Source organism: Pezoporus wallicus, unplaced genomic scaffold, assembly GCF_028554395.1.
Source record: "Pezoporus wallicus isolate ANWC-B61680 ecotype Strahan unplaced genomic scaffold, APGP_CSIRO_Pwel_v1 contig_8013, whole genome shotgun sequence".
Lineage (NCBI taxonomy): Eukaryota > Metazoa > Chordata > Aves > Psittaciformes > Psittacidae > Pezoporus > Pezoporus wallicus.
In genome coordinates, this window is record NW_026636761.1 from 12558 (window position 1) to 34370 (window position 21813).

Here is a 21813-nt window from a genome sequence, read left to right on the forward strand (position 1 = left end):
GAGCAGCAAAATGGCCTCTGTAGCCACGACCCCAAACCTCTCAGTGCAAGACAAATACAACCTGAATCCTGGCTGCTGGGACAAGCCCAGTCTGCTGGAGGGATGGTCCTGTCCCTGTCCTGAGCTTCAATCCACACCTACCAGCTTTTACTTTCCCCTTTCCAGTACTTTCAATGAATATGCAGTCTAATAATAATAATCCCTTAAATACTAAACAGAGCCTGGGCCATGTTACAAATAGCAATAGGTTCCAGAGGGTTTACATTAATCTAATGCACTTGCTTTATTAACAACAAGAGCATGATCAAAGGTTTTATAGAAGTTTAAGGCTTTATTAATTCAACTCAGTCAAGATAAATTTCTGCCGATTTCCTAATTATTCACTTGCAGATCATTTACAAAACACTTATGCTAGAAAAAAAACATTCTAATTAAATAAAAGGAAACCATTTCTGTTTATTAATTTCTTTCTAAACTTGATTGTGGGAATGCTGTAACCTCCAGATGCCTTCTGACTCAAAGCTGTGCATTGCTCCAGGACCCAAACCAAGCATTTTAGTGCAATAATAACATTACATAAAACTGCTGAGGAGGGATCTTACAAGTGGTGGTCTTCACCACCTGAAAGCAATAAGTATTTGTGATGTGTTTTAAGCATTATGACACACTGTAAATCAGTTCTGCAAGACAACATAGTGGGGTTTTCACTTGTGATAGCTGGGGGGTTACTGCCAGCCTTGCCAATGGATTTGGGTTCTTTTTTCACTCTAGTCTTCAGCTGAAACACCACATACTACACATAAAGGGGCACTTAGGCAAAAACCAGCAGTGGCAGCAGGGAATGCCCCTGTTCCAGGGGAGCACCCTATCTAGAGAAGAGCTGCAGTTTGCTTGCTTCTCTACCAACAGACACCAGTTACGAGTCAATGTGGAGAACTCAAATTGGAAACCACCCGATATCCTCAGTACAGCACAGCAAGCTGGGCCCAGCCACAGGCATTTTTCCTCACAGCACCCAGAGGTGTCTACAAGTGATCAAAACCCGATACCTGGATAAGGATATCTGCCACTGTGTATGTCCCTGTACTGCCCCTCCATCGCGAACCCGCTATTTCTATACCTACACAGAACACTGACCCCCTAAAACCTCTCCTTCCCCAGCAGCGCGACGCGGAGGGGTTGCTGTCCACGCCAGGCAGCGGGAGGTACCTCAGTCTCCTCAGCGTCCGGCCTGTCGCGCCTCTCTCCTTCCCGCCGCCATCCCGCGCCAGGTCCCGGCTGCGCATTTCCCCTCAGGGCGGGCGCAGGCCGCGGGACGACCTCCTGCCAGGGAGGCGTGTGGGGAACGGAGGCTCCCGGCTCCCTGCGGGCCGGCCGCGGGCAAGCTCTCCCGGGCCCGCACCCCGCGAGAGGGCGCTGGCCGGCGGCGCGCCGCTCCCCGGGAAGGCCGGAGTTTGAAAAGTGCCGGTTGCCGGCGGTGCCGCACGGAGCAATGGCGGCGGGGACCCCGCAGGTGAGCGCCGCGCTGAGGGCAAGGAGGGGCGACTCATGGCGGGTGGGCTGAGGGGAGGGGGTTTCCCCACCCTGGGCGGTCGCCTCCATACTTCTGGGGTCCCCTCTACTTTTCGGGGGTCTTCTCCATTTTTCCTGCCCAGCCGGAAGCCCCCCGGCCCCGGGCAGACAGGGAGGGAGCGAGCGGGCTTCCCGCTGTCTCCTCAGCTGGTCGCGGTGGCCGCGCTCTGGGGAAGAGGGAGAGGCCTTGGGGGGCGGGTGGGATCCCCTAAAAATGTCCCTCCCCGCCTCAGGGGAGTGGGGCTCGGGCCAGGTTGGTGCCCGCTGGGGTAATCCCTGTCTCGGCATCGAGGAGGGGTGGGTCAGCGGGGCGCTGCCGGGGCTGGGAGGGCCGCCAGCCTCCGTGCTCCGAAAAACATCCAGTTCTGGAATAAACTCGGTGCCCTCTTCCCTTGAGGCGTTTCCAGCCTAATCTGGGAAAGATGGGATGGAGAGAGCGGCATAAAAGACGCGGTTCTCCCTGGCTCGGAGCCCTCCACCCTTACACAGACTGGAGTTGGGAAGGGAGCTGAATGGCTCCAGACAGGATTGCAAGTGGCTTTTTACGATGCTTGCAGTGTCTTTTTTTCTTGTAAAGAGTGAATGTGGCTAGCATGTGTGTGCCGACACAGGCCTTTTCCCTACAGCACACAGTTGCCCTGAAGGATGTGATTTTCAATGTCCTGGTGAACACATGTGAGCTTTCTCATTTGAATAGTTTCTGGGTAGTTGATCAGCTCATTTAATCAAACTGTAAATCGGTTTCTGTGTTAGTGGTGAAACTGTAAGAGCCAGGTCTGCCCTGGGCTTTGTGCAGGTGAAGCTTATTGCCAAACTGGGCATAACCAGTAAGGGGATGGGATCTTCCCAGGCTGCAATCCCAAGGACTAAGTGCAGCTTTGATACTGCTGATATTTCTGCCAGTTAGGAAGCAGTGTAGACACTTCAGTGCAAGGAGCCTAGTGGAAGCCCTGGGTGAGTTGTGGAGGCCCTGGGTGAGTTTTGGAAGCCCTGGGTAAGTTGTGGCAGCCCTACTACAAGTACCAAAAACGAGTTTATTTAAGCCTGCTTGGGTACTTCTCTGCAAGTTGTAAATGCATTTTGGGATTGTGTTGGAGCCTTATCCTGAAGGACTGAGCTTTGTGGGGAGCCCAGGAACAGCTGCAGCATGGGCTGGGGCAGTCTCCTGATACCGCACCGAAATTCCTGAGTCAGAATGCAAAATGGATCAATCCAAATGCAAATTCACCTTTTCCATCCTCCTCAAAAAGTCCCTACCCGTGGCAGGGGGGTTGGAACTAGATGATGAGCTTAAGGTAATTTGCAAGCCAAACCATTCCATGATTTTATGAAAACATACCATGTTTAAATTCTAAATATATTTAGAAAAACCAGCATGGTGCATTAGCCAGTATTCATACTAGCTTCTGGCAGAGAGTGATGTGGAGGAAAATTGACCCCAAAACTGCCCAGACTATACCTGTTCTCTGAATCAATACACAGGTCTCTGTATTCAGCTCCCTTCATTGGTATTACACTTGCACCACTACTCATTCCCTTGCTCTGAGCAGACCCAGGGGGTGGATTGCTTACACCCATTTGCATAGTTTGGATAGAAAAGAGATCTGTATGTTTTTTCTAATGGTTTAAATGAGAATTGCAGCCGAACAGACTCCTTTTAGTCATTTGCTACAGAATGGATAAAGAGCTTACTGATTTTTCAACCTTGAGCTGGTAAAGGCTGCCTGTGACTCAGGAACTCCATGATTCAAGTTCTTCCTCACAAAACTTTGGATGTTTATCAAAGCTCTGGCTTATAGTTCCTGGCTTTACTAATTGGGCGAGAACTTCCTGGAATCAGGATGTTAATCTGAGCCTTTTTGTTACCAATCCCAACAACTCCTGTTTTGGCTATTGTGTATCTCCTGCAGACCCAACTTGATTCTAAGCCAGCTTTAAAATAGATGTTTTTTTCCTTCTTCTTTAACTATTTTGGTGTTAGACTGAAATAAGTAAAACTGATGGAGGATGTTTGGTAGGGTCTTTGATTAAATAATTGTTTCTGTGTGAGTGGTTTAAGCTTTGAATGCACGGCACACTCCTAAAGTGCAGTATTGTTACCTGAGTAACACAAAACCAGTGTGGTTTATTGTTGCAAATGTGGTCAACCGACTAAGGAGTCTGAAAGCAAGTTGGGATTCCTGAGTTCTGTCTTCAGTCACTGACGTGCTGTGTGGCATCAGTAGTAGAGCTTGACAACCATTGCTTTTGCGTTTAAGCAGGTAGTATGCGGAATCATTAACGTTAGGTTATTAATATATGTATTGCTTTGAATGCCCTAAAGGCACTCTTCCTGTTGAAGAGAGAAACAATGTCTTGCTTGGATCTGTTACAGTTTTAAGTAGCATCCTCATGGATAAAGCTTTCACAGCTCTGGTCTGAGTTCAGTGTTTATGTGGTCAGTGAGATGCACCTCTGCTGCAACTGCCTGTGCTGTGTATGTCCAGAGCCTGGAGACAGAGCATCTCCATCCAGAGCTGATGGTATATCACTAGAACAAGCAGTGTTGAAAATAATGTAGAACAAGCTTGAATGCTACTAATGCAAATCAAAAATAGTCCGTGTTTCTAAGTGGCTTTACCGCCTGTAAATCACAGAGTAGAGACTGAGACAACAATTGGCTCACCTTTGCAGCAACAGCAGAAAGTTAAGTTACTCTGTTGCTTGTTCATTTGTTGAAACATCTGTAGGCTTTACATTTTATTTCTTCATGCATAACAGCCAAGAGTTAATGCATGCTTGTGATATGCCTAGGAAGCTCTAATGGGTTAGTTGGGATGTGTCTTTGAGCAGTCAGCATCAAGACACATCCATGTAAAAATCTGTATCTATTACATCATACTAGTAAAAGTGAATGGTGATCAGAACAAGAGCAAATATTGTCTGGGCTTTGATATTTGAAGAGCAAAGATGTGTGTGTACGTTAGATAACAAGGAGACAATGTGAAGGTTTTTCTCCAGTATGGTTTAAAATGAAATTAAGGCATGTTAAGATCAAAGTTGTGTTCTGTCCTCTGCAATTTAAATGTAGGTCTGGTCTTGTTGGAAGTTTGCTGAAAAGTTTGGCTTAAGAATTTGTTTGAACCAGTTTCTAAATGAAATGAAGGAGTGGAATGTTATGAGGGTATTGCTATACCATAAAAATGGTTGAACTGTGTTATCTCTGAAATCCTATTGGCTTGATTACAGGGCAGCTGTCTCTTGCAGCTGAGCAATGGTGTGAACTTAATGGATCCAGGCTTTCAGCAAAAACTGGAGGGTGAGAAGGAATTGCTTCGCCGTGCTATACAGAAAGAACTGAAGATTAAAGAGGGAGCAGAAAACCTGCGCAAAGCGACAACAGACAGAAAGAATCTTGTTCATATAGAGCATGTGCTGAAATCTTCCAACCGAAAACTGGAGCAACTGCATTGGGAACTTCAGGAGCTTAATGCAAGGATTGTAATAACAGACAAAGAGGAGAATAAGACAGGTAGGGCTTGGGTTATGATTGACAGGAAAATTCTCTTATAGTGCTTCATATTTATATATATTGAATTGATGTATTTTTCTGTTGAGGGCTCAGAAGTAGTAAGAGTTTCTTCTGTTGGTATTTAGCTGATGAAATTATTGTGCAGTAAAAAGTTGAGTATGGGCAATAAAAGTGAAAGAAAGCAACATGAGAGATTGATGCAGGGAGAAGACCAGCTGAGTGCTGGATACAGGTAATATTCAGGCATAGGCTGCAGGTGGAATTGAAGAGATTTGAACAGTTTCTGGGCAGTTGATCAGCCAAGTATCTGACAGGATGAGTGAGTATAAAAGGTTCAAAGAGTGCTTGTTAGAATGGGTTCATTGATAAACTAAGAAATACTGATTTTCATTTGAAAGAGTGTTTTGCAGTCAGTTTTGTAGACAAGACCTTTTTGTACTTCCTTTTATAGACTAACCTTATTTTATAGAGTCACCCATCAATAACCAGTGAAATGACACAAGATAAGATAACTAATGGTATTGATTGTATTGTTTATACAGATGGATCGGTGTCTCCATATCCTTGTCTCTGGGAAAGAAACCCAGACCCCATGGCAAGGAAGGTTGAAGCTCTGAAAAAGCAGCTACATGTTGAAATGAAAGTGAAACAAGGAGCTGAAAACATGATCCAAATGTATTCAACATCTAAGGTAAACAGGAATAAGCAACCATTTGAGAATATGGATTTTTGGATTAAAATGTGTGTTTAAAATCCATACATAAAAACTCTCTCTGATAATTGGTGTGTGGAAGAAATTAATTTGTAAAGCTTGTTTGGCTAAATCCTGTCTCTGCGTTTTGGTTCTCAGCATAGTGGCTGCATGTCACATTACAGCACAGGACAACCAATACTGTAACTGTGCATTAGGCTTCCTGCAACATGATACAGATTTCAAGAATTTAGCAGGAATCAAAAAGGGAGTGAATGATGCATGTTTCATTTGCCAAGGACTTGATCCAACCTATAATTACTGGATGATTGAGTTTGGTATAACCCTATTTAAAAGACAAATTAAAATATTTAAAAGACCCATTAAAAAAAACAATAAATTCCAAACTTATTATGAAGCTTAATTTATCCAGACCAGCAGTGTAGAGGGTGTGATACTCTTATTTGTTAAAAACCTCTGTTCACAAAACAGTGTAAGCACAGTTAACCAGTGAATCACTAGTCTCAGTGACTGCAAGATTTGGTATTATAACTGGTCATCACCTTGACCTGTCCTTTCCCTCTAAAAATGGAGATAGCAGTCTCAAAGTCCTTGATCCTCAGAGGTGTCTCCTTTACATAACTGCTTATGTATGCTATTTCAGAATCATTTATGACCCTTCTTGCAGGTACCACCTCATCCTCATATGTGAACACCTCAGTGCAATCCATTCTTAATGAGCAGGTTCCCTCTCTGCCTATGCTTTCTTTTTTGGCAGGAGCGGAAGCTGCTGGCTACAGCTCAGCAGATGCTTCAGGACAGCAAGACAAAGATTGAGATAATCCGCATGCACATTGGGAAAGTATCTCAGTCAGCAGGAGGGATGGAAGATCCAGCGGATCCAGCAGGTAGGGTGTTTTAAGTAACTGATAACAGCCGAGAACAGATGCAGCCAAAACCTTAATATCCACAGTGCTCAGTCAGTTCTCATCCTTGCCATATTTTATCTCCCAAATGGCCAGTGAGGATGGGGAGCACCATCAGTGCTTTGGAGCTGCGCGTTGAGGAGCTGCGACATCACCTGCGCATTGAAGCTGCTGTAGCTGAGGGGGCCAAAAATGTGCTGAAGATCCTGGGAGGAAGTCGGGTACAGGACCGCAAGTTCTTGGCTGAAGTAAGCACTTATTCAGTCTTTCTTGAGAGGGTGGTTTCATGATGCTTCAACATCAGTGATTTAGTATGAATGAGTAGAGTTAACCAAGAGTTATTAATCTGGTATTTCCTGTCTCTCTGAGAACAAACTGGGATCACTTTCCCTTCTAGGAATAACATTCCTTCAGAAGTGACACTGATGGGGGTGATCAGGATCTGTGGGAAAATATTTAGTCTTTTTCCTTTATTAGTAAGGTGTTATCTGGTCTGGGTTGGAAGCTTGCTTTAGTAGTTCAGAAAGGATTAAAGTACCTGGACTGGGGCTGAACGACGCCTGTTTTCTGTTCTACTTCATATTGCCAGGCTCAGGGTCGTTTGCAAGAGTCCTCTCAGAAGATTGACCTGCTGCGCTTGTCCTTGGAACGTCAGCTTAGTGAGCTTTCTCCTGATCATCCAAAAAGAGCACTCATCAAGCAGGAGCTAGTAAATACTTCCTCCCTGGGAGCTCAACATGGCAGCATCCAACCAACTTCAGTTGTCAAACCTACAGCCCTTACAGGTACATGAGTTCTGCATGGCATGTTGTTTGTGAGGAGGATAGGGCGGAAAAATTAATTGCATTTATTTTCATTATTGTACTGCCTTTTGCTACATGGGGATTTGGTTTTCTAGGGACTGGAATTATGTCTTCTAAGCCAGGCAGAGCTTTTTAATCATATGGATTTGCAGTCCCTTAATCTGGGGTAGATTTGAGCTATTAACCAAGAAAATATGAATCTGAGAAATTTTCAGACCCTTGTGAGCACAAGGCTGACTGGACTCACTTTTTTTACATTACACAAAAATTGGATGAATGTGAGGATTTAATAGTAATAATATTCTTTACTCTCCTAAAATTCCTCAGGAACATTGGAAGTGAGACTAATGGGGTGTCAGGATCTATTGGAAAACGTTCCAGGACGTTCCCGAATGACTAGTTCTTCTCCAATCTGTGGCAGCCCAAGTGATTTGAGATCCCTTTCCCGAACACGAGTTGGCCTGGGTATCCATGGCCGTAGTGTTGCAGGGAAGTACCTGCGAAATGAAGAGCCATGTAGTGAGTATGGGGTTCCCTCTTGAACTGAGTGGCATATTGGGTCTTGTCATCATGGTATTGATTAGCCTTGTGTGAGTGTAATTACAAGATACCTGTTTTCTGCAAAGCTAAGAGTTAATTGCATTGTACCTGGTCCTCCCTCTACTCTTCTAGAAATTACAGTTGTTTGGGATATTTGCCTTCAGCATAGGAAATTCTCTGTGGTAAAATATTATAATCCATGTTTTCTCCTTTGTTTAGATGAGGTCCTTGCTGTTCTCAAAGCGGACAATAAAGTGGTTGGCCAAACAAACTGGGGACCAGTTAATAACCAGGCATGGGACCAGAGCTTTGTCATTGAACTGGACCGGGTAAGTCTGCGTAGATTCCTTGTAGTGTTTGTTTTTCCATTTCTCCTTACCTGATTTGCTTGTTTAGCTGCCATTCCAGTTGAGTGAACTCTGCATTGCTGCTGTCCCCTTGTCCTTTTCTGTGCCAGTTATCTTAGCCTTCCCTTGAAGGCAGTGCATCTCTGGCAGAGGTTCAGCCTGAACAGCATCTGTTGTCCTTCTCTCCTTATCTGAGCAGTTTTATTTCCGTTATCAGCAAAGTGGCTCTCACAGGGATTTCTGAAATTGGAAGCCAAGACAACCATCTTCAGAGGGTCTATAATTAAGATGTGAAAACAACAGAGAAAGTGGGAAACAAGTATTAAAGAAGATTCTTATGCATACTGTTTAGTTTACTGATTTTATTTCTTCTATTTACTTTAACAGCAGCATGTGTGTGCCATTGCCAGAGCATGGGGTAGTATGTAACTCTCTCCTGCCTTTTTTTTCTCTCCCTTACCACTCACCCATCCCACCAGTCTCGTGAGCTAGAAATTGCCATTTACTGGAGAGACTGGAGAGAACTTTGTGCAGTGAAGTTTTTACGTTTGGATGATTTTCTGGATAACGAACGTCACGGGATGTGCCTCCCACTGGAACCCCAAGGAATGCTCTTTGCAGAGGTATAAGCTTTGTTTCTTTTTAAGAGAACTCTGCTTAGGATGCTTGCCCTCAAAGCAGTTGTTCAACCCAGGATACAAGGGATGGAAGGAGCAATAATCTAGAAGGGTAGAATGACACCTGAAATCCTTTTCTGTGTAAGAATAAGGAGCAACATGATATAATAGATGTGCATATGCCATAGCCTGGAGTGACTCCTCAACTGCTCCACTGTAATTATCTGTGTGTGTGCTGTGTAATCTGTTGGGTTTTATTTGCTTTCATTGTGAGTCATTGGTGACACTTTAATTAAACATACGGCTTAATGGTCAGAATTGAATCAGAGAGACTGTAGAATCAGAGATGCACATTCCCTCTGGGTATGCTTATTTTATCATCTTTCTGAGGTTAATAGTTTCAAGTACCATCAATGAAGAGATTATGCAGGTAATCCCGTAAAAGCCACAGTACTTTGTGTTGTGATGAAAGTTCCTGTGGTTATCTCTCCAAAAACAGGATCTTGACCTCATGTACCAAAGAAGGCAGGAGAGGAGGCAAATTTGGGTTTTGTGGGGGCTGGTTTTGGTGTTTTGGTTTTTACTTCTCTGCCATGGACTAATACTTTTTTTTTACCCTACAAATGGATGTGTTCTTTATGCATGGCTTTACAGATTAGATTAATGATGTTTGGGATATGAATTTGTCTGGGTTTTTTTCTGCTTTCAGGTAGCAGAAAATTCCAACGTCTAAAACTGTTGCTAAAGTAATGGATGCTTAGAGGGTGAAGCTAGAATAACACAGTCTGGAGTGTATGTAATTTGACTCCTACTTATCAAACAGATACGAATGGAGAATTTGATGAGAGGGCAGGCACGTGTGAAGGTCTGTGTTCACAGTGTAAATGAAAAATCCTGACAAATCCCCATTGCTTCTCTGCCAGGTGATGTTCTGTAATCCTGTCATTGAGAGAAAGCCAAAACTGCAGCGACAGAAACGCATCTTCCCCAAACAGAAAGGTAAGCTACTGGAGAGCTGACTGCTTGCTATGTAGGGTGTGTAGATGAGGGCAGGGGTTTGCACAAGCAGGCTGGTGTACCCTCCTATCCCACCGAGTTTGTAAGACACTAGAATGCTTGCTAATTCCTGCGTCTAAGTAGGTGGGCCTATTAGAATGGCAAAGTTTGTTCAATCGCAAAACATGTAGGCAGCCTGGCTATGTAATGTGATAATTGTTGTGATGTTTCTACTCATAATTAACGTTTTGAGGAAGATATAATTACTAGTTACTTAACAGCCTCCTTAGCAAGATCAGAGACTCAAGCTGTGCTAATTTAACTAGTAATGCTGTTACTGATGAACAGAGTTTGGAAGGTTTTCAGGAAAACTCTGAATTATAGAAGACTGTGTCATGAACAGGCTACTGATTGTCAAGTCTTTAGAGCTGACATCTCAGATTATTAGTTTAGAGACTGGAATAACTTGCATACTTTCTTCTTTGTCTGCAAATTCTTTCTTGTGAAGCTGAATAAGGTAAGACTTTACATACTGAGAACTCCTGGCAGTGGGGATAAATGAGATATTATATTATTCAGGAAGCAGTAAAAATAACAAAAACATTCCAAATGTTTTATTCTTTTCAAGGCATTTTCAGAAACTTTCTGTTACCAAGCTGCCTGATTAAAATACAGTGTTGAAATAGAAGAAAACCTGACTTAAAATAAGGTTTTTAATGTTTCATGCAGTTTCTACTTGAGGATTGTTATGATATTCTATGGAACTGAACTTAAGTGAAACAGTAGATCTGTATCATCATCATTACTAATCTTTCTTTCAGGGGGGAAAAAAGCCCATTTTCCCCGAGGTGGGATCCCTTTTTGAATAACCCACGGGTGTTTGGGTGAAAACAATAATTTAACAGTACATGAGATTGTAATTTATGTGTTGTTAAATCGCTGGTGGTTTGACTCTGACTCCTCCAGGGAAAGAATTTCTCCGAGCTCCTCAAATGAACATAAATGTTGCTGCTTGGGGTCGCCTGATGATGAGTTTCCTCCCTCCGTGTAGTTCCATGGGCACTCTGAGTCCCCCACTCCATGATCCCATTCACACAGACTTTTCTCCAGTTCCCCCACAAAGTCATGTTGATCCAGTGTCCAAATTAAGTAGGTAAGTCATGTTCTGAGTGTTGCTGGATGACACTCTGGAACAAGTGTAGGATAGATCTTAAAATTTGGTTGCACCTCACTAAGGTGGGGGAAGATATTGATCAGAAAAATGTATCTGAGGATTTAACTCAGGATTTTAAGTGCTGCCTGAAATTATGTAATTTTAGTGGGGTGTTCAGTACATCGTGGGTAGCTCTGACTTATTGTTAGCACTTGGTCTGGTTTCCAGAATTGCTCACCTAACAAGCAGTGTGTTCCAGAGCCAGTAAGACTTCAGCAGCTTTCTTTTCCTCTGCAGTGAGATCTGTGGGCAAGTGGTGATAAGTAACCACTGTGATGCTACAAAATAAAACACCCCAAAACAAACACAAAAAACCCAACAAAACAAAAGCAACAGAAAAAAAAACAAAAAAACAAAAGGGGGAAGAAAACCCCAAAACCCAAACCTAACCAAAAGCAGATTTCAAGAGTTACTTTATATACAAAGAAAGGTGTATTGGTTTTGTGCTGTAAAGGAAAGAAATTCCACATATAAAGTATCTTTACCAGTATAGTAACTGAACTCCAAGCAAGGTCACAATGTGATTGTTGTAGTAAAAATGCACTCTTCCTTCGTGAGGCTAAGTGTACCCCAACCACTAGCATAAGGGAGCACTCAGAAGGTACATCGCATAGAAGGTATATCGTATCTAAAAGACACTATTCCTGCTGATTCACAAGACATAGAAAAGCTAAAAAGAAAAAAAATCAGCTACTGTGTTGCTGTTAAAATCAAGGCTTCCTTTAAATTCTTGATAACAGTGACTTATTTCTACGTACCTCTGTTTAATTGATTTTTATAGCATCAGAGAGCTGTTGTTGGATGTGAGTTTAACTATCACCAACTTAATAGCTTCTTTTCATTTATTTAGGAGAGCATAACTCTTGATACCTCACAGACTTGTGATGTGAATCAGGGAGTCCTGTTGTCTAGTGTGTTGGGCTGAATTAATATACAAAAGATGTGCCTGTACGATGTTCTGTTCTAAGGCAATCTCTTTCTATTTTGTCTTACAAATGCAGTGACTTTCCTGCAGCTAAGCTCACTTTTGCTGATGAAGCTCCACCCAAGCCTCCACGTCTGTTCCAGATGGCCAACTCCAAAGAATCAACCCCATCTCCTGCAGATTCTCCGGTAATAGTTAGGGCTAACAGGGAGACCTTCTATTGGTTGTTATTCTTTCAAGGCCCAGTTCTTATTTGTTTCTTACTGGAGAAATCAGCTATAGACAGGCATCTCCTCATTAGCTGGCTGATCTCCAGGGATTCAGAATCCGGTGAGCTGTTTTGGCATGGAATCTTTAAAAAAATTAAATTGAGAGTTCGGGGCAAGAGTGCAGAGAGAAGGTGGGGAAGGAAGGTAGGCAGGCTTTTAGGACAAGATGAAGTTCTTTGTTGTTGAAGAAACTGGGCAAACCCAAGAAGAGCTCTATTTTTCTGACATTTTCTGACAGGAAGGAGCAGGAAAATTGTTTTGAGTAGTATAATGGTTAATGACCTGTGTTTTACCACATCTTACCCTTTCTTATTTGCCTTTGGTGATAGAGGAAGCTGCATTCTTTGATCACTGTGACTCTTCCTGGGACAGGAAGTGTCTTTTTTTCCTAGAAAGGAAATGTTTTATCCCAGACTTACAAAAGCATTTACTTGAAAGGGTTTGAGCCTATAAAAAAAAAAAATCATACATGTTACGTGAGACTATAGACAATCTGTTTTCATGCTGCTTCCCTCCGAGCAGAGGGGATGACCAACTGTGAGAACTTGTCTGTGGTTATGCTGATTCATGACAGAGGAGACAACTTGGATGTGGATGTTCAGGTCTGACTTGATGATTCCGGATTCTGTCCTTTTCTTTCTGTTCCTAGCGTCTGAAGAGGCTGCATGTTGAAGAGAAGTCCTGCAGCTCTGCTGTAACAGTCCCAGCATCTCCAAGGTAACTGTGGACAGCATGGGCTATCTTGGGTCACAGATTAAAGAGGAACTGGGCTGAAATGTTTGAGCATGCAGTCTAAAATTCAGCTCAAGGTCTGCTTTGGTTTCTCAGCAGCAGCCTCTTAGTGCTGAGTGTAGACAGTACCATGAAAAGTCTGCTCTGAACTTGTCCAAATGTGACTTATCTGCTTTTTAACCCCATCACTTAGACTAGTGATAGGCTGTACACTACAGTGTAATAGATTATTTGAGTAGAAGGTAAAGTCACTTACCTGTCTTCAAGTGCTTCCTTCTTTGAAGTTTTATGGTGTGGTATATTTAAATGTGCCTGTGTTCTAAGTAATAAATTTCAGAACCACTTTTGCTATCTCTCACACTTCTGTTTCTGTTGATATGCAAGATACACTGTATTTCGTTACATAGGGAGGCATAAACCAGTAAGTTGTTTATAGTCTGTGGCGGCTATATATGCACAATTTGTATGTAACAACAACACACAGCAGTAAATATACCAAAACCAGGACAGGTAAAAATAATTATTATTGTTGAACAAATACTGACAAAAAAAAGCATGAATAGCAAAATCTATCAAAGCTGATCTTACGGTTCAGATCATAGAATTATCTTCATAATTTCATTATCACTTTTGAGGGGTCCCATCTTCAAAACTATGTCAGGCACCTGCCTACTTTCCCTCTGAGAAGGCTCGGGAGGGATTTTAGTCCTTCATGGGTAGATACTTTGCTCTTTGTTTCACTGACTGGAGGTGTCCTGGAGTATCTGCTGCCATTTAAAGGATGATCCTGGACTCGGGTGTTTAGGATGTGGGTTGTTTGTTGGGGATTTTTTTATTATTATTTCCAAGCAGTTCTGCAGACTGAGTTTCCCTGGTAACACCTTGTGGCTGACACAGCATCTCTTTATTCAGCTATGTTTTTTCCACCAACATCTTATGTCTTTTGTCTCACCATGTTTCATTTCCAGTTCTTGAGAGAGAACTTCTTTTCTTATGCCCTTATCCTACCAGCACTTGATATACATGCTCATGTCTGATTAACACAATTGATGTTGAGCCTGCTGAAAGAAGCGAAGGCAAAATTGAATTTTACTCCCTCAAGGATGGGGGTGGAGGGGAACTAATCCTGTTACGGAAAGTAACAGAGAAAGCAAGCTTTGGAGAGTCAGAATTGTTGCTCCTCTGCCAGCAGAGATTCAAGTCAGACTGCTGCCACTGAGAACAGTTTCCTTTTGGTTGCCTGCTACTTTTTTCAGTGGCAGAACAGCAGCAAGCCTAAGTTTTCAGGATTTCATCTTAGACAAGAAGTGGTTGACACAGCTGTTTGCTTTCCGTTTTGCTATATAGAGCTTCTTCACCTAACAGAAATATGTACTCTTTAGTTATCTGCTTGTGCATGTTTTGGGTATTGTCTCAGCAATCCTGTGTTTGTCTGCAGGAAAAGGACAGTTCAGCTTGAGGATTTTCACTGCATTGCTATGTTGGGACGTGGTCACTTTGGGAAGGTAATACAGAAGTGTACGCTTTCTGAAAGAGGGCAGAGGGACTGTGGCTCTGAGGATTGGCCTTTGCCTCAGAGTCCAAATAGAAACGTTGCAGTACAGAAGAGATTTGTTGTAACGCAGATGTACAAAACAAACCCAGCCCAACCGCACAAGCAGCAGATAAGTTGTTAACAGTCAAAATTCCTGAAGATCTGTGGCTTCAAAGCCTGAAGAAAACTATCCTGAGAGTCATTTCATAAAGCACACCATTACCATTCCTTTCTTTTTCATGGTGGTCACTAATGGAATAGCTCCATTCCCAAAATCTGTATACATAGTTCCTTGCTGTGAGAGCTCTGAGGTGCTCATGAAGCACTGCACCAGCTGTGATACTACTGTTTGTGGAAAGAATATAACTTACACCAACATCCTTCTAGACTGTTTCAGTACAAGGAGCAGGAAAAAAGCACTAAATTTTTGGAGTTACTTGATCTTGGCGTTGAGAATGACTCCCATTGACACAAATTATTTCTATCCACTCCAGTCAAAGTAATCCAATAAGAAAGTAACAGATTTGTTTGAAGTAGAGCTTTTCTGTTGTCTTTCAGGTACTGCTGGCTCAATACAAGTCAACTGGGAAGCTGTATGCTATCAAAGCCCTGAAGAAAAAAGATATTATTAGGAGAGATGAAATTGATAGGTGAGCTTGGTTTAGAGATGGTACTATTGCCAGAGGGTACATTTACACACCTGTAATCAAATGTTAGTAGGTTTTATGTGTACTGGTCATGGCACTGTTAAAGTTAAATATGACCTTAGGGCTTGAGTAAGTAAAATCACGAGTAAGGAAACTTACAACAGTGCTCCTTCCTGCCTTCTGGTGGAATAACACCTGAAGAACATTGTAAGACTGAAGATTTGGAAGGATGTAAGATAAATGTCGTATTAGCCCTCGCTTTTTATTTCTCTAACTTAAACTGTAACGATTTTCTTCTTCATCCTGTCTTTCTCAGAACAGGCTTTTCTGCCAGGTTTTAACACTGATGTTTTCTTTCTTTGAATCCCGGCAGCTTGAACTGTGAGAAGCGAATATTTGAAGTGGTCAATTCTTCTGGTCATCCATTCCTGGTGAACATGTTTGCATGTTTCCAGACACCTCATCATGCTTGTTTCGTGATGGAATATACTCCGGGTGGTGATCTTATGATGCGCATCCATGAAGACGTCTTTCCAGAGCATGTGGCACAGTGAGTTAGAATTAGTCTAGTTTCCAGGCACTAAACATTTTGAACTTGATTCTCATATATATTTCCTGATAACTGTTCCTCTCTTTTAGGTTTTACACAGCCTGCGTAGTCTTGGGGCTCCAGTTCTTGCATGCGAAGAAAATTGTTTATAGGTAAAGAAGCAAAAATTCACAAATAAGACAGTCCAGCAACTTGAAGGTTGATTTTTCCTGTCTGGAGCTCACTATCTTGCTAGGGTCTCTGATCTTTCTGCTTGTCTTTATTTTCCCCATCGCCTGCTGCTATCAGCATGTTCATCGTGTTTAAAGTAAAGAAAGTCATCCAAAAGCTATTCATCTGACATATTGCAGGTGATTAGTCCTCTCTGACATGGCAATACATTCTGGGGGGCACCTGTATGCCACTGCTTTCTTTTTTACTATCATAGTCAAGTAATGTGTCATGCTGTTGTGGGGTGCTCTTTTCCAGATGAATAAGCCCCACTCAGCTCCAAGCTGCTTTGTGAGCCTTTCATTAAGAGGAAAACATCAATAACTTAAGGGAAATCTTTGAAATAATACATGATTTCAAACAAATGCAGACTTTGCTCAATTTAAATTTGATTTTATTAACATCTAGCTTGCACCTCTTGTGCAAAAAAATATGTTGGATGGCAAAAAAATATGTAGGACTTCATTCACTATTTTCTTTCCTCTCCTTTACCTTCAGGGACCTGAAATTGGATAATCTGCTTTTAGATGCTGAAGGATTCGTGAAGATTGCAGATTTTGGATTGTGTAAGGAAGGTGAGTGACTTTGGTGAAGCTGAAATTGAACCATCAGAACCAGTTTAGGGTCTGGGCTTCAGTAATTTGTTTTCAAATACAGATACTGAGGTGGTCCTGTGTAACTTGCATTGATCCCCATCTTTAAAACAAAATAAAACCCACTAAGACCAAAAAACCCCAACAAACCAATCAACAAAACACCGTCACCTGTCTGGCCCTGATGAACTTGGAAAGAGAAATTTGCCCTTTCACCTTCAGGAAGCTTACGAAGGAGTTTACAATGTGTTTGCTTGTTCAAAGGAGCCAGAATATAGGATGCTACAAAATGTGTACTTGAGTAAATGAGCAATGGAATCTGCAGGGAATTGCCTTGTTTATTCTGTTTCTTTAAGCATTGTCTGTATATTTCTTATTTGGAGTTGTCAAGGGCCTCAGGTTTCATACCTGCTATTGCTGTTTACAGACATTAAAGAGAACCCTCGCCTTGTTAACAACATTAGATTATCAGTGATAAGCTGTGGCTTCCAGAAAGTGAGGCTCCATGTGGTCCCTTTAGTAACGTGTGCTGGGTTTTACAAGTGTTCTTTTCCTACAGGAATAGGTTTTGGAGATCGCACAAACACCTTCTGTGGCACCCCTGAATTTCTGGCTCCAGAAGTCCTGACGGACATCTCGTACACTCGGGCAGTAGACTGGTGGGGATTGGGTGTGCTCATTTATGAGATGCTTGTTGGCGAGGTAAGACCTTTCTTTAAGAGGACTTCCCTAAACAGGCTTGTGGCAATAGCACCCAACCACGTAAGATAACACTTTGCTGAATGCAGTCAACTGTTAGTACTTAAATTACATTTTACTCATTCATAGTGCTTGCCAAACACTAATTCATACAGTTGTATGCTATTCTCATCCCTATGTAATAGTGAGGAATGGGTGCTATGTGAATTGAATAATCAGATGTCCCAATTGCAGTCACCATTCCCTGGAGACGATGAGGAGGAAGTCTTTGACAGCATTGTCAATGATGAAGTCCGGTATCCACGATTCCTTTCATCTGAGGCACTTTCTATAATCCGGAAGGTAATGGGCTTGATGGGTCGCTGAGGAATTTGCATTTATTGTGGAAGTGGATCCAGAGGGACTCTGTTAGGACTGGATAACATTTGTGTGTGTAATCTGGAGCTGCCTGCGCAGACTAAGGAAACATTTAACATTTACACATATTTTTCCTTTCCTTCCCTTTACATAAATGTTATTCTTCTGTCTAAGGATGACTAAGCAGACTTCTTACTGAGGGCTGTTGCTGCCAAGTCTGACATGGAAAAGTGTTGATTCAAGGGCAGGAATGTCGGAATCATTCAGTTTTTAAATGTAACCCAGTAGTCAGGGGTTCACAATTAAGATGAGATGCTTCATGCGGTTTATAGCAGGTACCTTAATGATGTGGGCAAGTTATTTACAAGGAGCTAGGTCTGAGCTATTACTAGCAGATTTATGACCTTGCTGCAAAGTGAGAATGAGAAGATACCTAGGGGTCAGTCCATCTCCTTTCTTTTTTTCTTTTTTTTCTCTGGAATATGATTTCTGTCCACCTTTGTTCCCAGTGTTTAATTTTGACCTGATATTTTCTGCAGCTTCTTCAGAAATGTCCAGAGCGTAGACTGGGAGCAGGGGAAAAAGATGCAGAAGAGATTAAAATCCAGGCCTTTTTTAAGGTAGGAACTCACTTTATCCCTCCTCCTCATCTCTTGTGCTTGAGCTGAGAGTGATATACTTTCTGTTGGTATGGAGGCATGTTTTCTATTAGTCATCAGTGAGATTTTAGTGGTAGCTTCTATTGCACCTCAGTGCTCTATTCCAGAATGTGTTTCATGTTTGAAATGACATCTCCCAGGAGTGTATTCTGGGATCTATAAGCTCCCAGAACTGGTTTATTTCTGATTGTGCTGCTTCTAGGTACCAATACACCTACCTTGTAAGCCATAAACATCTAATTTCATAAATAATCTTAATGTCAATTTGGTCTGTTCACTTCCTTCTCTTACAGGGAATTGATTGGGATGCCTTGTTGGCCAGGACTCTGAAGCCCCCTTTTGTGCCCACTATAAGAGACCCAACTGACATTAGCAACTTTGATGAAGAGTTTACATCACAAAAGCCCATCCTTACTCCTCCTGAGGAGGTTGCTCTCCTAACCCGTAAGGAGCAGAATGTCTTCAAGGACTTTGACTTTGTCTCCAGGCACCTTTTACATGTTTGACTCGAGCTATAAAAAACATGAACAGATTGTTACCACCTTGAGAGAGCAAACAGAGGACTTGGCATGAGCAATGGAAAAGTCAACAGATCTACTAGATCTAGTAGTAGTGCTGATGACCCTGGGATGAGAGTGATCCACAAGCTGTGTTAACCTCCTGTGGGTTTTTTTCAGCCTCCTTTGCTGGAGGGATACTGGATGTCAGTTGTTTTTAAGGAGCAATTAGTTTGACTGGATTTATCTTCTGCTGCCATTACATATAGATGGAAGTGTGGAATTTAAGATGGACTTAATGAAATCAAATAATCTCTGCAACCCAGGTTACTCTTTGCAAAAAGCCTGAGTAAGTAGCACAGCTTTTCAAAGTTGCATAGTATTAGAGGGAATGGCCACTTCTTAACTGTTGTCTAAAAAAAGATACATACAGCATTCCCTCTTTGTAATGATTTTTAAGCTCATTCCCACTCATAATTATGTGTATGCCAGAGAAGGACTGGATTTTAACACAACCAAGACAATGATATTTGGGTTTGATAATGATCCGAGTGATTTATCTTGAGGAAAATTAGTCTCTTTCTACTTCTTTGAGGATGCTAAATCTCAAATACTGTTTTTAATGATATGAAGAAGCCACAGCTTTGCACATTCTATTCTTGAAAATAAAGAAACCATTCCTTATAATGAAATTCCAGCTTTTCATCTCCTTTGTGTTAGCTGAACATTTCAGGTCAGGGCTAACCATATTCTGTCCAACAGGCAGGCTTTTCTCTGTAAATGTTAATAGTAGCATTTCCTTCCTTCCTTCCTCCCTTCCTCTCAGTTGTCTGTGTACACGTTGCATGGTGTCATCCACTGTCACAGACAAATGACTGTAGTCAAATTGTCTCTCCACAGATGTTATCAATATGTATCCTGTATCTTTTGTTGGGATAGTCAAATAATTAGTGTTAATACTGGAAAATCAGTAAGTTAAAGGTGATTTCCTTTGCCTGGTAGCATGTGTTGTAATTATACTTGGTAAGATACATTTTTCCTCTTAAATTCATAATATTAGCCTGTTGGGAAAAAAAAAAAGTAGTGCAAGAGTATCTAGAAATGAAGCATCATATTGATCACAAATAGGGAACACACAGCTATTACTCTTTCAGTTTGTCTCCAACAGAGGTAAACAGAAGTTGAAGCAATGCAATTGTGCTGTATATGGAGATAAGGCTCAGTGCAGGTAGTGAGTTGCCACTGTTACATCAAGGCTGGTCAAGAATTCATAGAGGTAAGAGCTATGTTTGTGCAAAACAGGTACTTCACACTGAATCTAGATTTAGTATTTTCAGAGCCAATTATAACTGCATCTGAAATCCCTGTGTTCAAATATCCTTCATCCTCCTGCTCTGCCTTGCAGTCTAATGACCCTTTTAAAGCAGGATATGCATTTTCCTGCCCTTTGTTTGAACAGTGCTGCCTGGCTTGCTGTTGGCCCCTACAGTGTGTTTTGTGACCTTTCTTAAGGTCAAAGCCTTTGTAAAGTGATCAGTAAAGTGGATTGTTAGCACAGTGAAATCTAGAACTTGGGTTCAAAGAAGGAGGCGTAACCAAAAAGGCATATTTAATTTTTTAATCCAGAAAAAAGACAGTAAATTACCATCCTGGTGCATTCTAAGAAGAATTACCAAGCAGTGCAAAACTGTGTGTTCTGAGTTGTAGTATCTGCTGAGGAGCTTTTATTTGACTGATACTTGAAGAACCAGAGATTGTGATGTGGCCAATGAGCCACACTGACACAAACTGCAGAATCTTCTCTGGATGACATGCCATTGTTCTGAAAATAATTCTTAGTGTTCTGATTTCCCTCTGATAGGAGTTTCTACCCTGAACTAACCAGGCTGGAAACAGATCACAAGCACTGGAGTTGGTAAAAAAAGGGATGCTGTTCTGCTTTTGGACTATCATGCTGTGTTAGTGACTACACTGTCCTTCCATGAGTGCTCATCAGCTTTAAATCCTGAGTGCTTTCTACCAGCTCACCGGATGTGCTCTTGAGCTGGTGCATTTCCTGAGCCAAGGCAATTAAGGCACAAAATCATTTTAATGTTAAAGTTTATTTTGCTGCTTGTTTGGTTTTGTTGTTGGTTTTGGTTTGTTGGGGGTTTTCTTACAGAAAAGGCTCAGGACTAAACTTCACACCATAGCCTTTTCTACTTTTAAAGCTAAAATCGGTTATCCCATACTTTCTTTAGTCCACTATGGAAGTCTGACCTTTTATTCCACTGGAACACAAGTAAGCTTGCTGCTGTCCTAGAAGGCTGTCAATCCTCCTTCACCTCAGTGAAACACACAGGACCTACAATCTTTCCTTTTGCACTGAAACTTGGTATTCTTTTATAAATTTTTATTAGTATGTTGAGGTAGTAATATTGCCAACAGTGTTACTGGAGCTAGGCAAGAAGTATCCACCTCTACTACTGGTTCTTTCCCCACAGGCTACAGTAAAGGCCTAAGCATGAAGTTATCTGCAGAAATAATTCTGTATGTAAGTATGTTGGTATTATTCTTTGCTGAGTTGATTCAAAAATAGTCTCTGAATTGTTAACAGCACCATCAGTTTAGAGAAAAAACCCTTAGGAAGCTGGTCAGAGCATTATCTCATAATCTGAATGTACTGTTTTACAGCTGTTTCTCATGCACATTAACACTATTAAAGCCTCAGATCTTTGTAAAAAAGCATTAAGTTGAGGCATGTGGTCAAAATGAAATTTGCCTTTGACTGTCCAAATATTGACTCAAGTATTTCTATTACATGCCTAACACTACTGACAAAAGGCACTGCAGTTCTCACAGTGAGAACCAGGTTGAAGAAAGGCCACGGGAATTATATTGATTCTCGCTGATTTTGTCTGTAATTGCTGTTCTTTGGCAGCAAAA

General features: G+C 41.8%; 1 protein-coding gene across 1 annotated transcript; it reads left to right on the plus strand.

Annotated features, from left to right (window-relative positions):
- The first annotated feature begins 1266 nt into the window (after nucleotides 1-1266).
- PKN3 (protein kinase N3) lies at nucleotides 1267-19580 on the plus strand. The gene is made up of 22 exons (XM_057401464.1): nucleotides 1267-1513; nucleotides 4801-5083; nucleotides 5626-5774; nucleotides 6553-6682; nucleotides 6797-6948; nucleotides 7290-7485; nucleotides 7831-8022; nucleotides 8263-8372; nucleotides 8870-9013; nucleotides 9931-10006; nucleotides 10970-11156; nucleotides 12218-12329; nucleotides 13060-13127; nucleotides 14581-14647; nucleotides 15235-15326; nucleotides 15697-15873; nucleotides 15963-16025; nucleotides 16582-16658; nucleotides 17236-17378; nucleotides 17610-17717; nucleotides 18272-18352; nucleotides 18685-19580. Exons 1-22 carry the CDS (start codon nucleotides 1493-1495, stop codon nucleotides 18895-18897), a joined length of 2841 nt encoding a protein of 946 aa, XP_057257447.1. The 5' UTR covers nucleotides 1267-1492; the 3' UTR covers nucleotides 18898-19580.
- The last annotated feature ends 2233 nt before the right edge of the window (nucleotides 19581-21813 follow it).

Coding starts and splice junctions, on each gene's coding strand:
- PKN3 (XM_057401464.1), top strand. CDS start 1,493: ATGGCGGCGGGGACCCCGCAG. Junction 10,007..10,969: donor CATCTTCCCCAAACAGAAAG/GTAAGCTACTGG, acceptor TGACTCCTCCAG/GGAAAGAATTTCTCCGAGCT. Junction 11,157..12,217: donor CCAGTGTCCAAATTAAGTAG/GTAAGTCATGTT, acceptor TTACAAATGCAG/TGACTTTCCTGCAGCTAAGC.